The 14614-nt window shown below is 36.9% G+C and overlaps 1 protein-coding gene across 7 annotated transcripts in view; it reads left to right on the forward strand.

Annotated features, from left to right (window-relative positions):
- UBR3 (ubiquitin protein ligase E3 component n-recognin 3) overlaps positions 1-14614 on the forward strand; it is a 115779-nt gene that overhangs the window by 27823 nt on the left and 73342 nt on the right. For all 7 annotated transcript variants that reach the window (XM_075093389.1, XM_075093390.1, XM_075093391.1 and 4 more), the window contains 9 exons: positions 4661-4889; positions 8613-8792; positions 9555-9688; positions 11623-11709; positions 12329-12394; positions 12483-12572; positions 13415-13543; positions 13633-13685; positions 14364-14497. In XM_075093389.1, coding sequence (XP_074949490.1) covers positions 4661-4889; positions 8613-8792; positions 9555-9688; positions 11623-11709; positions 12329-12394; positions 12483-12572; positions 13415-13543; positions 13633-13685; positions 14364-14497 — 1102 coding nt within the window. The remainder of the gene's footprint in view (positions 1-4660; positions 4890-8612; positions 8793-9554; positions 9689-11622; positions 11710-12328; positions 12395-12482; positions 12573-13414; positions 13544-13632; positions 13686-14363; positions 14498-14614) is intronic.

Below are 14614 nucleotides of genomic sequence, written 5' to 3' on the forward strand. Positions count from 1 at the left end.
GGAGTCATGGAGACTGGATGTCATCTTCCTGTTTTAAATCTTGGTGTGCAGCCAGGTTTAGTTGTTTGTTCTATGTGTTCCAAGACCAAGTATACATAGCAGTCAGGCTTAACATTTTGCTCTGATCGTGTCATACCTTTAAGCCATGCAAATATTTTGACCTTCTCAATCCCTGCTGGGAGGCAAAGATCAAGAAATCCTGAAGTTCAGGTGTGCAGATTTCTTCAAAAATGTCTGTTTGTAATGGGACAGTACTGTATTTGTTCCCCTTAAAACCTTGCTGGATCAAAGCAGAGGATATGAAGATAACTTGCAAGGAACTGAAATATAAGATACGGGCTTTCAGCAGTACTTTGTCCATGTCAAGACAGCATTTTGATTTGGGATACCGGCATAGATTCATCTTGGTTTTGGATTCGGCTAATAAATGAGGACTTTTGATGATCCCTTGCCATGAAGCTTGAATTCTTCTTGATATTTGGAGACCTACAGACATCTGGACATCCAGTTCTCCTGATCCATTGCCACTCCTGCCTTTAAAAACACCTTTAAACTCCTGCCTTTAAAAACACCCAGCTGCTAACAGCACATGGAAGAATCTGGTAAGTGTTACTATGTTTACCGTTTTACTGTATCATGTAATAACAACAACTTTTAATGATCATGGGATCTCTTTTCCATTGTCAACAAGCTGCAGTCCTCAGTGGCTTTCTTTGCTGTGTTAATAATCTTTCTTCACTATGTACTCACAATGGAGACCATGGTATATTTGGTTTCTCTACTGGCTGGCTCCACCTTTTTCTGGAAATAGTCCATCTTCCACCTACCAATATTGTACGTTCAGGCAAAAGGATTATTTAAACATTACTTTTTTTTTTTCCTGTTACCAATTTCATGTTGTGTTTGATTAAACAGTTAATTCCTATGTACAAACTTTATTACTAGCACAAATCCTAAGTATTTGAAATCTTATAGAATCTGTTTAATTACTGTAATTGTAAAAAAGGTATTTTTCAGTGGTAAGGAAACTCAGAGCAGGAAGTGTGTCACACAGCAATACCAGAGAGGCACTATTTTTTTGCAAGGTACCTGTACTTTGTTGGAAGACTATATCAATGATGCATGAATTTTAAACACGTCTGTGAGGATTGTGGCTAGTTTACAAGGAGTGGCTCTGCCTTTTACATGTGCACAGAAAGAACATACCATTTTGGGATGAATTAGAAGAATGTTATACCTTTCAAGCTTCCATTTATCTTTTTCGAAGGAAAAGCTTGTTTGTTGTTTAATTATGTTGCATTCTCAAACAGTAGGAACACCTGTAGGGATATAAACTGTTCCAAGTGATCTCTCAGCTTTCTGCTACTTTTCCCAACCCATCTACACCACATATACTGTCTTAATTTTTTCTGTCTCTGCTGTTGTGCAATTTGTCTGATTTTTCATAGGCTGATTTAGCTCATTAAATGAGCAGAATTCTGCTAGGTTGATTTTTTGATAAACTGAGCGAGCTAGCCAGACACAGAGCTGGCTATCTGTGCATACTCTGAAATTGTTGAAATCTCTGACCTCCAGTGTAAACATAGGGCACTTTAGATTCAGTCAGCTCTCCTATGCAGCAGTCAGTGAGCTGCCAGCAATCTCTGTTGCACAGATTTATTTCCAAATAGGAAAGCAAACTTCTCTTTTAGGGTTCCCAGTATCAAAAAGAGGTGTTGAAAGGGGTGAGCTAAAATCCTGGATTAACTAGCTCTTCTCCCCCTCCCCCCTTTTGCATATGAGAGAGGGAGCACAACAAACAGTGTGGTCTTTTCCTTACAGGATTTGTGCCTGAGGCATCCCTTCCAGCACGCTCTGACATTTGAAGCTTGGAAGATTTACAAGTGAAGAAAAAGGAGGAGAAATTTACCCAAGCTTCCAAGAAATTAGAGGTGGTGTGGTGTGGACAAGGTAGTCTGCAAGAGGAGAAACAAAAGGCCAGAGAAATAGGACTGATCATCATGTGACCAATGAGAAGGCAAAGAAGGGGTTGGCAATCAAGAGGAAGCTGATGAAAGAGTGTAAATCATCCAAGAGCAGAACCTTGCTGAAATCTGGAATACTGGAAGTAGAGAAATGCAAAAGCATCTGGTAGACATAATGAATCAACAAACACAGTTATCAGAAATACTGTGCTTCATCAGGCACTTCCCATAGTGAACGTTGAGGCAGTTTTTGCCACAATAGGACTTCACTAACCCTGGATGTGCTGTTCTGCAAATTCTGTAGAACAGTTTTTCTATGGGAAACTTAATTTTAGCACAGTTTTCCCTTGGCAGAACTATCTTTTTCTTTGCATTGAAAACATAAGCATGGGAGATGCAAGTTCTAACTGAAACATGGGGTTGATGTTAGGCTCTTAAAAGTTCTGGAATTATTGAGTAGCCACCGAGAGGAAAGGCCAGATGAAAAAATTAGCTTTGGTTTTGCATAGGCTAGAAATTTAGAAGCTGCACAAGATCATAGAAGTCAGTCAGTGAAGGTAATTAAATATTAAGAAAACATGTCTGTCTTAGGAAACCACTTAGCAAACGTCTGGAAACTGTGTATTTGGAAAGATGTGTTATGTCAATATCTGCATGCTTGTACTGAGGTGGATGGACTGATTTGGCCTGCTATAGCTGTTTTTATATACAGACTGCAGTTTACTAGAGTATTTCAGCATTTTAACTTCTGGAAATGAGTTTCTTCCTTTCAAAATTGGAAGGTGTTGAATTTGTTTAACTTCCAAGTGAATATAGGAGTAAAGCTGATTCTTTAAGTGTATTACAGAACATCTAACATTGCACTATATTGATAGTGAATCTACAATACTTTCAGAAATTCATTCTCAGAGTGGGTGAAGCACAAAAAGTGTCGATGTGTGCTGATTTAAAATAAATAAATTAAAAATCCAAGATTTGTCATTAGAGGACCATGTTTTTGCAATCAACTTGAATTGAGAATGCTGTGTAAAATAAGGAAAATGTAGTTCCTACATCACAGAACCTGAAGAATCCTATTTAAAGATAATACAATGTGAAGAAGTAGTGTATAAAAGGTGTACTTTTTTTTACTAGCAGCATTAATATACTACTTAAAATATCAGGTGTCATTTGTGTCTGAGGCCTAACATTAGTAGTGTAAGCATCTTGGTGTTTGTTTTAAGTGTCATTGACAGTGATTAAAATTGTATCAAGCTTTAATTTAAAGGAAATTATATTATGGGTTGTTCTGCCTTGGAATACCAGAATGACATTTTATTTACTTCAAGTATTGTGAATATATTGTTCTGAAAATGCTGTAGCTGAAAACAGTTACCATTGTGCTGGGTGCTGTATATAGAAGACACTTTCAATCATTATACAGGTTTCCATCACTGTGAACCAGTTAAAGGAAGGCAAGTTAAGCAGTGTTGTAGCATTTCCTGCAGTGACGTCCCTGTCTCCACCCTGGTCCATTTTTTTGCATGATCAACTTTATTTTGAGGATGCTTGCTGGAAGTCTTTGTTCCCAACAACAGTGTTATGGAATTATGATATTCTTTGAAATATTTTCTAAATGAGAATAACATGGTAGTGATATAATAAAAATATGGGAGCACTGAGTCTGAGGCAGGTAAAATGGAGTAGTGATTTGTATACAGTCTGGTGAAAATACAGCTCCCTGAGGGTGGTTTTAAAATTTCTAATTTTATGCTTATGAAAGATTAATACTTCTAGAAGGAATAGACAGGGGATTTTAGCCTTTGAGCTGAAAATTTTCATCACTACACAGCGTGTATTATCTCTTCCTATTAAGCCAAAGAAGTCCAGATGGTGTTCATTCAGAACTTGAAGTACTAAGTGAGAAGTGATTTCAAAGCTGGCAGATATGCATACATGTATATGCAGTGCAGAAGTTTCGTTTGCAATGCAATTTGAGGCTAATGGAGTGGGACAAGAAATTGTACTAAGATTTACATGTATATGTATCAATATATTTAAATACTGATATGGCTTTAAAAACCCTAGACAGTTGTGTGAAGAATAGCAAAGCTTGCTATATAACTTTTTTAGGTGGAAGCGCTAAAGATTTATTAAAAATACATAGGATATTATGATAACAGATGAAATTCAGTGTTGAAATGCCGTCCTCGGTGAATGAAAACCTTACTCCATGGGTAGATAAGTGCAAATGACGAGGCAAGGCAGCTTTATTAGACGCCACTAATGTCATTGTTCATAATGTATGATTTTGAGATGCTATCCCCTGTTTTAGGATGTAAAAAATAAAGGATAAATTCAATATTCAAACTTTACTGCTTTCACAGGTGTGCTGAGACCTTATATACCTTGTTTAAATATTTCTGTTGGTTTTTTTTTTCTAGTGTGGAAAATATAGAATGAGAAGACTAGATTTTGGTATTAGGTAATAAAATCGGAGGCGTGAGTTACCCCTCTCTATAGATAGGTCTTTTCATGTGGACTGTTTCTAGAAACTAGACGTGGGATAGTTAGACCATCAATTTTGGTTTGTCATGGCAACTGGGATTTCCTAGGATATGTTGATTGTACTTTTGTAAAAGAATATATTATAATGAAAGAAAGCTATAATTTTTGTATGGTGCTTGTTAACGTAAAAATTTCTTTATAATTTGCAGATTGCTTTTACCAAAACTTTTGTTCAGCATTATGCTTTTATTATGAAAACACTGAAGAAAAGCCATGAATCAGACACAATGTCTAATAGAATTGTGCATATCAGTGTTCAGTTGTTCAGCAATGAAGAACTAGCACGCCAAGTAACAGAAGAATGTCAGCTGCTGGATATTATGGTCACTGTTCTGTTATATATGATGGAAAGTTGCCTTATTAAAAGTGAATTGCAAGGTAGGTTGATTTGTTTGTTTGCTTGTTTCCATGGACAGTAAACTGATTATAGAGGAAATTTAATCTTTCTTTGGTAGTCAATCCACCCCCCAACCCCTTCCCAAGAATGCAAAGGATCTAGCAATATATGGTAAAGACAGTTATCAAGGGTGATACTGATGTGTTATCCTTTGGTTTGTAGGGTTTTCTTTTGTAGGAACGTTATATAGTTTATAATACAGAGTATTGCAGGTACTTCATTTGTGGTGTAAAGTGCATAAACACTATTCGTGAAGCTCATTTGAATGAGAAATTATATATGCAGATTGAGACCTTTATTAATTTCAAAAATATTTTCAAAGTATTTCACAAGCTATTTGAAGTATTTAAAATTATTTTAATTTTTCTCACCTGTGATTGCCTTAATAAAACTTGAGATAATTAGAGGAGGATGATTTAATACTTTGTAAATATAATCATTTGATCAAGCTTTTGGTTGACAGAGTGGCAATTTGAATTTGAACTAGTGTACACTGTGTAGCTTTTCCAGTGAAAACAGCTTCTACCGTGCTTGTTTTACCTGTCCTTATCTGAAAATGGTGGCACAATGAATCTTGCTGACTTCTGTTTTTCATGCTTTCATGTACCTAACAGGCCACAGGCCTTTCAGCCCTCTTTATCCTAGTTTGAATTCAAAAATACTCTCTGGATAGGCTGACTTCTGTTGCTGAAGTATCTTTTGTCTCTGAATCCACTCTACATATAACCTAATATAGAATGATTGTACTGAAATGGGAAATCCTCAGTCATCTAGCTATAAAGAGTGCCCTCATTCAGCTGCACTTCAACATGAGAAATTTTACTGTTGCCCTACATAGATTGCTTTCCAGTATTAAAAAAAATGTTGAATCTTGATATACAAACTGTTAAAGAGATAAGGCGACTTTAGCTAAACTAATGCCATATTGGTGGAATGTAATTTAAAACTCCTTGTTTTTACTTGTTGGTCATTATGGGAAGTTGCTAGCATGGTGGTAAGGTTCTGTAATGGATCAGAATTTGCACCCAAACAGAAGAAGGCTGTGATTGTGATTAGGCATTCTCTGAAGAAACTTCCTGGTAATTAATTATGTAAGCTGGAGCTGGTAAGTTAAATAACATCAGATATATTTGTTACAGATCTGTGAGACAAGACTTACCCCTGGAGCACCTATCCTAAGCCATGAAGTCACCTGTTTCCTCCCCAGCACCAGTGATTTGTCTTAGCTAAGACTCCATCATGGAATCTGTCTGGTGCTTTTCAGTGTTTTCACGTTTCCTCCGCACTGCTTTATATATGAGGGGTTGGGCATACTGTAAATGGACAGAAAAATTTTAATGATATACTCTCTTGGGTTTTTTCCCCTCTCATATTCTCATTGGCCTTCTTTTGCAGTTCTGTGGGCTTGTATCTTGTGTTTAGTTCAACGTATCTCTTATGCTGGAAATAGTGAAAAGTCCGTTAGAAGTCTCTGCCGGTGAAATAAAATGAGAAGAATTCTGTTTGTGCAGCTAGTGCAAACAAGTAGGTGGTTTATTATCTGAATGAGACAAAGTTTACAAATCCAGCCAACGGATAGATGGAGAAAACATGTTGGAGAGGAGCAGGGAGAACAGGGAGCAGGAATTGTATCTGTTAAGGCACATTTAGATTGCGTTGCTCGCAGATCCTAATTGTCTTTTGGACAGATGACACCTGTTAAAAGTATACAGTTCATTAAGGGTATTTGTGGATGCCAAGTGACAAACTGTGTTCCTGAAACAGTTGACCTAGGAGCTGTGTTGATACCAAATTCGAAAGTGTTACTAGTTCAGCTTACCTCTCTCACATGGTGTGAAAGACTGAGGAGGTGAAATATGGGTGCAAATGATAAAACTGGCTCCCTAGGAAGATTTATGTCCCTATGCCCTCAGAGACTTTTTTCCTCTCGATTAGCAGTTCCCTTCTACTCACCTTTTCATGGAAGAAGAATTTATACCCCAAGGAAAATTTTTGGTGATGGTTCATCCTTGGGAAAAAACCCTCTTTTCATTTGATTGACCTCACGTTAACCCTGGCTTGTAGAGCACTCTGATTAAGAGGCAATGCCACTGCCAATTTGAAGTAACTCTGGATTTGCCTAGTCTACACCAGGGCAGAGAATCCACAACATGTATCTGTTGGTCCTTTGCAGAGTCCTTTAGTGGGTTCAGGCAGAGCCAACGGAGATGTTATCTTTTTCTTGGATAAGCTGTGTGAGCACGTGGGAGCCAAGCAGCTGAGCAACAAGACCTAGTTTCCTTTCTTTGCAGATGTACCAGATAACAAGAGAGAGATTAAACAGTATTTGATCAACTGTGGCAGAGAAGTCTGAGAAGCTGCACAGAGTGCTTCTGGCTTACTGTTCCTTCCAGTGTTTCAGTGTAATAGATAGGAGTCAATCTTAAGAAATGGCGCTCTATATTACCTTTTGGTAACAAGAAGGTATCTGTTTATAGTAGTGTGCAACTCAAGCAGCATATTTTTACTGACTGTGCTGTGTCCTTGGGAAGTAAAACTTGTCAAGATCAAAATATTGTATGACTTCAAGTTAGAAAACCTAGAAAACAGGCAGGAGAGTAAATTTTTTTTTTTGTGGTACCAATAAACCAACAAAATAACAATCTTAGAGTAAAAAGAAGGAATTTTCTTCAGTAGTTACAGCAAAGGGGAGGAAAAAAGCTTACATATATACTAAAGGGAACCGCTCCAGATACAGAAGTGCTTCATCAGCTGGAGGCAGGAGTCTCTTATTAACAGTCTTTCTAGCTGTGGCTGTTCCATACTGCTTATGACCCTTTCATTGTCTAAAGAGTAACTACAAGGGTCCTTCAGTGCATTTGAACTGGACAAGAGCCATCCCCAAAGCTGATCATCAGGTGCAAGATTTTTTCTTCTGTTTGCTTGAAATAGAATAGCAACTGACAGACGGGTGCTGGAAGTTATTTCCTTGGATCGTGAATCCAGGGCCAATCCTGTTTCCCTTCTGGTGTTTCCTGAGGTCCCTCACATGAAAATCTATAAACAGATTTATTTGACAGCTGTAGAGGATGTACTTCTGTGATTCAGGGAGGAGGATTCTACATACCCTTCAACCCCACCTTCTGCCCCCAATTTCTTCTCTCTCTCTTTTTCTTTGCCCCTTCTTTTGGGAACCTTCTCTGCCCCTAGTCTCTGGAAGGCTGCATAAGCCCTCTCTCTGTCCCAGATTCAGAGTGGAAATGCTTTTCTCTGCTGTCCTCCTCAGACTCAACATGCCACTGTAGGTGTTGATCACCAGCTTCCTGTTTGCATACTGTAAGGTAGCTTGCTCACTGACAGTGTGTAAAATTCAAAATAGATTTCAGATATTCATGATAGGAATTGTATTCTTTGATCGTCTTCTTGAGAGTATTCAAATAAGGCATAGCTGTGATGGTTTCACTAATGAACTGCTTTCAAAGGTTGTGATATTGTTCAAAGTATGCGTGTCTCCTACTAGAGTGGGATCTATGTTGATGAGTCCGTGATGAGAAAACAGCCTCAGGTACCACAAAACAACCATTCTTTTTTCTGCAGTTTTTTGTCTGTGTGTGATAGCATCATTACAGTAAATCCTAACTGGTATTTCGCATTATCTTGTAACTTTATTTAAAAGTTACAAAAAGAATGAAAAAAAAAAGTGTTACTTTTTTTTTTAAATTTAGATGAAGAAAACAGTTTACATGTTGTGGTGAATTGTGGGGAAGCACTACTGAAGAATAATACTTACTGGCCCCTGGTTAGTGATTTTATAAACATACTTTCACACCAAAGTGTGGCAAAGAAATTTTTGGAAGATCATGGTCTTCTGGTAACATGGATGAATTTTGTATCATTCTTTCAAGGTATGTGACTTTTATAAACAGTACTGATACAAGGATGTTAAGACAGCTAATGTTTGCAGTAGCAAAATCCTTATGCTGCTGAATGTAAATATTCATTAGTATTCTCATAAGTTTGTGTTGCTGGAAGGGAACAGTATATTCTAGAAAACAGGTAGATTTAAAAATGATCTAATGGATCTTGTGTGGACTAGTTAAAGAGCAATTGCATCACACTTGACTGAGATTCATGGTGCCAGAATTGTCAGGTTGAAATTTTAGCACAAGTTACGATTTGTACTTTAAATGTTTTACTGGTGAAGGTCTAAATTTAAATATCATATAAACTAGTCTGATAAATCTGGATCTTTTTCTAAGTGTTGCTGTGAAGAAACTTTTTCATTATTTAAAAATATATTTTTAAACTGTTAATTTCACAATACTGAAAATGTTCTGCCTGGAAAGAGGATCAGATATTTTCCATCCAAATGTTCCCATTGACTAAATGAGCTTCCAAGTAGAAGGGTTGCTGTCCATGTTAACAGCACCTGAACAGCAAGAACTCCAGTTACTAGCCAATCTAGAGCTATTGTTTTTTGGTCTATTCCTGTTCAAACCTTAATATTGTTCTCATATTTCACCTATTATTTTGCTAATAGATAAGATTGTTACACTTTGTGTTTTTTTTGTCTTAATAGGTGTGTCAATGCATAACACTAAAAATATTGCATTCCACTTAGCCCTAGTTAAATATTTGGTTGTATAACTCTGCTTAAATCTTTGAAGGTATGAATTTAAATAAACGAGAATTAAATGAGCATGTGGAGTTTGAATCACAGACTTACTATGCTGCCTTTGCTGCTGAGCTGGAAGCCTGTGCCCAGCCAATGTGGGGTCTTCTGTCACACTGCAAAGTTAGGGTAAGACTAACATTTCTCTGTTCTTATTCTTGGTTTTATTTATTCATGATTTATTATAGAGTTCTCAAATATGAAAGGTCTTCCTTTTTCTGTGTTTGAAAAGTCTTGGGTTTTGCTGTCTTTGTCTACCAAATACATAAAACCGTGATCAGCTCAGATTCTGTGTATAGTCAGTATAGAATTCATGCTTGTACCTAATTCATTGTCTACAGAATGACGACTACAAGTTCAGGATGTGTACAGTCATTCCGTATGACTGTACATACGGAATAATTTCTAAACTGATGAAGAACTTGATAAATGTCTCTGAGTCATTCTGCCTTCGTTCAGTGGGAAAGGAGATATATAAATCGTCCCTAATGTGGTTAAAATGTTGATTGTGTCTGCAAATAGGCATTTAATTATGATGTGGGATGGAGTAATTTATGGGTTTGTGTTGTTTTACTAACAACCTGAGGTGAAACCCTCTTGGATTCTGACATGTCATGGTCTCCTAACTAGAGCAAAGAGTTGTTACTGTTTGCTAGACTGTAAAGTACATTGTTATAGTGAAAATGGTATCCATCAGCTTATAGGAATATTTAACATGTGAAAAAACCTTTTATTGGTTATTTTTATGAAATAAATACTTATCTCTGAAATTAGCTTCTTAAGAGTCATGAGGCATTAATACCTGAATTGAACTATGCACTGAAAAAAGTGAGTATACCAAGCAGTTTTAAACGTTTAAATGAGTCAGTTGCAAAAGCCCTTCCATGATATAAGTTATAGTGATACATTATGAATACATCAATTTATGACTCTAAATTATTATTTGAAAACTGAATTACAGCTTCTGGCTTTTTGAAGTATCCCTTTCTTTTTAGCTTAGGGATGGGAAGGTCTGCCTTTTGTTTAAGGCCTGTATGCTTCCTTGCTCCGCCTGTTGACACGTTAGTCATATCTTCACCTTGTCATGTTTGAGCCCTTTGGTTGTTCTCAAAAAATCTGAAAGTTTTAGAAGTCTCATAGCTTAGTTGTTGTAGTTGCTTAGTGAAACCTAACGGATGGGAAGAGATTCCAGCTCATGCCCTGTAGGACAGGGAAAGCCTGACCACCATAGAGGGTGGAGTAGCAGGATGGGAGTGTGGCTGTTGTGTTTCCTGATGAGAAAAGGTGTCTGACTGAGCCGGTTGGCACTTGCACAGGTTCTGGCTGGCCAAAGCACTGCTGGCTTTTGCATGAGTACTGTTTCAGAGATATCCTGAGAGTCTGAAGCAGGTCTGGAGTCTATGTTTATGGGGGAGGGAAGATTAAAGGAAATGTCTGTAGGAAATGAGGCTTTGTAAGTTCTGCTGATCACAGAGCAATTTGGTTCAGCTCCCCTCCCACCTTCCCGTCTTGCATATCACTGTTTCATTCCTGCACGGTAACGTACAGCTCTAGTCTTGAAATACGTGATTTAATCTGAAATATGTTATAGTTTTAGGGCGTTGTTAGAGAGTTATATCATCCAATCATTACAAGGTTTGCTTATTGTTAAAATCTATGCGGTATTGTGTTATCATTTGCATTTCAGGTGCATTGTGTTAGCAAACTGTAAGGACCATTCAGTAGATAAAACTTACAGGACGTTAGCCATTCTATTTGATTGCATGGGAAGAATTTTTTGTGTGCTTACATCTTTTAACTTTTTGGTAAAAATAAATGGATAAATTAAACAACAGTCGGCACTAGGACCAGCTGACCGTTCTGAAGGTGCTTAATTCTCACCATTGAAATGATAATCTTTCAGGGTAACAAGCCATCTTATACCCTTATCATACGGAAATTAGTATTAAATTATGTACTGTAAAATTGTTCTTGAAATGATCACATTTATTTGTAGTAGGAAAACAGTGACACTTACTTAAAACTGATTTGGCTCGTGTCGTATACTGGTTCTCTTACTACAGGAAACACAGGAATACACACGAAATGTTGTCAGATACTGCCTTGAAGCGCTTCAGGACTGGTTTGATGCTATCAACTTTGTAGATGAGGTAAACAACCTTAGTGAATTTAAGCAAAGTACTGTGAAAATCTGATTAGACTTCAAATGTAGTACGCTCCCCACACCCACCCCCTGACCTCCCCACCATTAGATTAAATCATCATTGTACGTACTGATTCAAAAAGGATTGCCTTGCTGAAATTAGAGTTCATAGTTAATAGTTGTAATGTGATGTGCTAGGATCCTTTATTTGTAGTCTTGATGGTTTAGATTTTCTGGTGCAAGCTTAAGCTGTGTGAGTCTTAAAAGCAGTGCCGTTAATGTACTACTGTTCTGCTGAATGAAGACCTGAAGCAGTGGCAAAACAGAAGTCCTCTTCTGATAAGGTGGGGGGGAGCAGCGTTGCCACCTTAGCAAGCAATACTCTCAATCAATTCAGAGTATCATTAGCTACTGGGGGCTTAGTAAGAGATAAACTACAACAGTCTGAACAAAGGAGATTTCTGAATCATCCGAAAGTGCAGGGGAATGAAGTATTACTAGCTTAGTGGAAAGTAAGTCCATCAAATAAAGACATGCAAGATGCTGTTCTCAGTGGTTATGACAAAGACATTTGTAGGTTTGTTTTTTTAATATATGATACTAAAATGTCTTCATTTTACTTTCAGCCAGCTCCTAACCAAGTTACTTTTCATTTGCCACTGCACCGTTACTTTGCCATGTTTTTAAGTAAGGTAAGCGCATGTTTCAGTCGCACAGGAGATGGAAATTCCCTGTTAAGTGCAATTCTTCAGTACAGCATGTGCTTGCTTTTGTTTCTAGGCTGTCAAATGCCAAGAACTAGATCTGGATACTATCTTGCCAGATCAGGAGATGCTGATGAAGCTCATGATTCACCCACTTCAGATTCAGGTATGGGCAGGCTTCTGACTTTGATGCAGATGTAGAGATATACAGCAAAAAAAAGCTTGTCTGATTCTTTTAACCCCAGTCATTTAAATATATTTAGAAGTATTTAACAAGGGGGGGTATGTCTTAATTGTGGAGTATCAAAATAAGCAATATATGACAATAAAAAGTAGAATATACTGGGCAGTTAGGGTGAACCCTTTTTATTTTTTTTCCAGTTGCCAAAATTAAATACGTGGAATTAGTTACCATACTTTGAGTAGTATGGTAATAATATTCACTGTAGCACTTTCAAAAGGGTAGGAGGAACCAGCCCTTTGAAAACATGGAATTGCGTGTTCATAGAGTTCACCAATGGAGTGCAAGTTGAGAAGAAACCTGAATCTGAAAATTTCGTGTTTTAAATTGAAAATGAGTTCAAGAGTGGATGCACCCTGCAACATTTTTTTAATTTACAAATTTGTATTTATTTGTATGTAAGTGGTAGTAGGCAGTATTTGTAATCACTGCTTTTATATCTAACTTCATTTTAACCGTGATGCCTTCATCTTTGGAGTACTTTTCAAGATTTTAATAAGTACATAAATGAATCACTTCATTGGCTTCGATCACTTTTGTTGTCTGAAATATGCTTTCTCATGAAAGTATGATATCTGTTTCGTAAACTTGCAGTGGTTCCTTTTCATCCCTCACTCCCCAGGAGAATTAAATATTAAAAAAGTATACTTTTATATAAAGATATAGTGTGTATCTATACATATGTGTGATAATATATTGATGATCTGTTAACATTGAACTGAATAGCTGAAATGTTGGTAAATTCTTCTTTTATTTTATCTGAACAGGCAAGTCTTTCTGAAATTCACAGCAACATGTGGGTTAGAAATGGTCTACAAATTAAAGGACAGGCCATGACTTATGTGCAGTCTCATTTCTGCAATTCAATGATTGATCCTGACATTTATCTGCTGCAAGTAAGTTATGTTTTGTGAGAAACCAAGCCAATGCTTGTTGTCAAAACAAACTAACTACTGAATAAAATGAATTTATTCTCCTTCCACAGGTCTGTGCCTCTAGGCTGGACCCAGATTATTTTATTTCATCTGTTTTTGAAAGGTAGGGTTAAAAGATGAATGCTCTTGTTTACTGTTGTGCTAGCTGTTGACTAATTTATGGCACGTGTGAGAAATGGTGCATATCTGATAACCATCTTCAGTGGTACAAGTCTGCCTAGCCAAAACTAACACTTACCTAAGGACTCTTCTGAAAGAGGTATCTCAAGGTATAGCCTTGACTTTATACAGGATTGGCTTTTGATTTACAGTGCAGTAGTGAACCTTCAGGAATTTGTTTTCTGAGCATCTTCACTTTTTCTTTGTTTTGCACATGTTCATATGCAAACTTTCAGATTATGCTAGCCTGAAGAAGTAGATAAATAGAGATAAGTAGAACTGCAATAGTAAGAGGCACAGAAAGGATGTCTGCTTTTCTGGATAGAATAAAATTAGGGTTGAAAACAGATTAATTGGCATTAGCTTTTATATCTTCATAAATGTAAGGTGTTTTCATGGGGAGTAAATACCACTACAGCACGTTCCATAGGTAGTTAAATAAAAATACAAATTTAAAAATAAGGGGTTTTCCATGTATATTTGCATATTACTGCGTTAAATGCATTTTACTTTGTATTTATTTTGGGTTGTTGTGAATGGTATGCTGACTTTATCAGTACATTTCACATTGGTGTTTTAGTGTTGGAGAATCATGTTTCTGACTTTACCCTTTGCTGTGTAGATTTAAGGTGGTAGATCTGTTGACGATGGCATCACAGCATCAGAATACAGTTCTTGATTCAGAGCATGAAAGGTCAATGTTGGAAGGAGCCTTAACATTTTTGGTCCTTCTGTTAAGTCTTCGTTTACATTTAGGTAAGAATCACTGCTTTATGAATACTTCTATGTAACATGCTTGTTCATTTATATTCACTATTTAGTAGCTACCATGAAGCTGATTAGCTATATAGTAACTTAAAGCATTCAACGCTT

Source organism: Phalacrocorax aristotelis, chromosome 5 (assembly GCF_949628215.1).
Source record: "Phalacrocorax aristotelis chromosome 5, bGulAri2.1, whole genome shotgun sequence".
Classification (NCBI taxonomy): domain Eukaryota; kingdom Metazoa; phylum Chordata; class Aves; order Suliformes; family Phalacrocoracidae; genus Phalacrocorax; species Phalacrocorax aristotelis.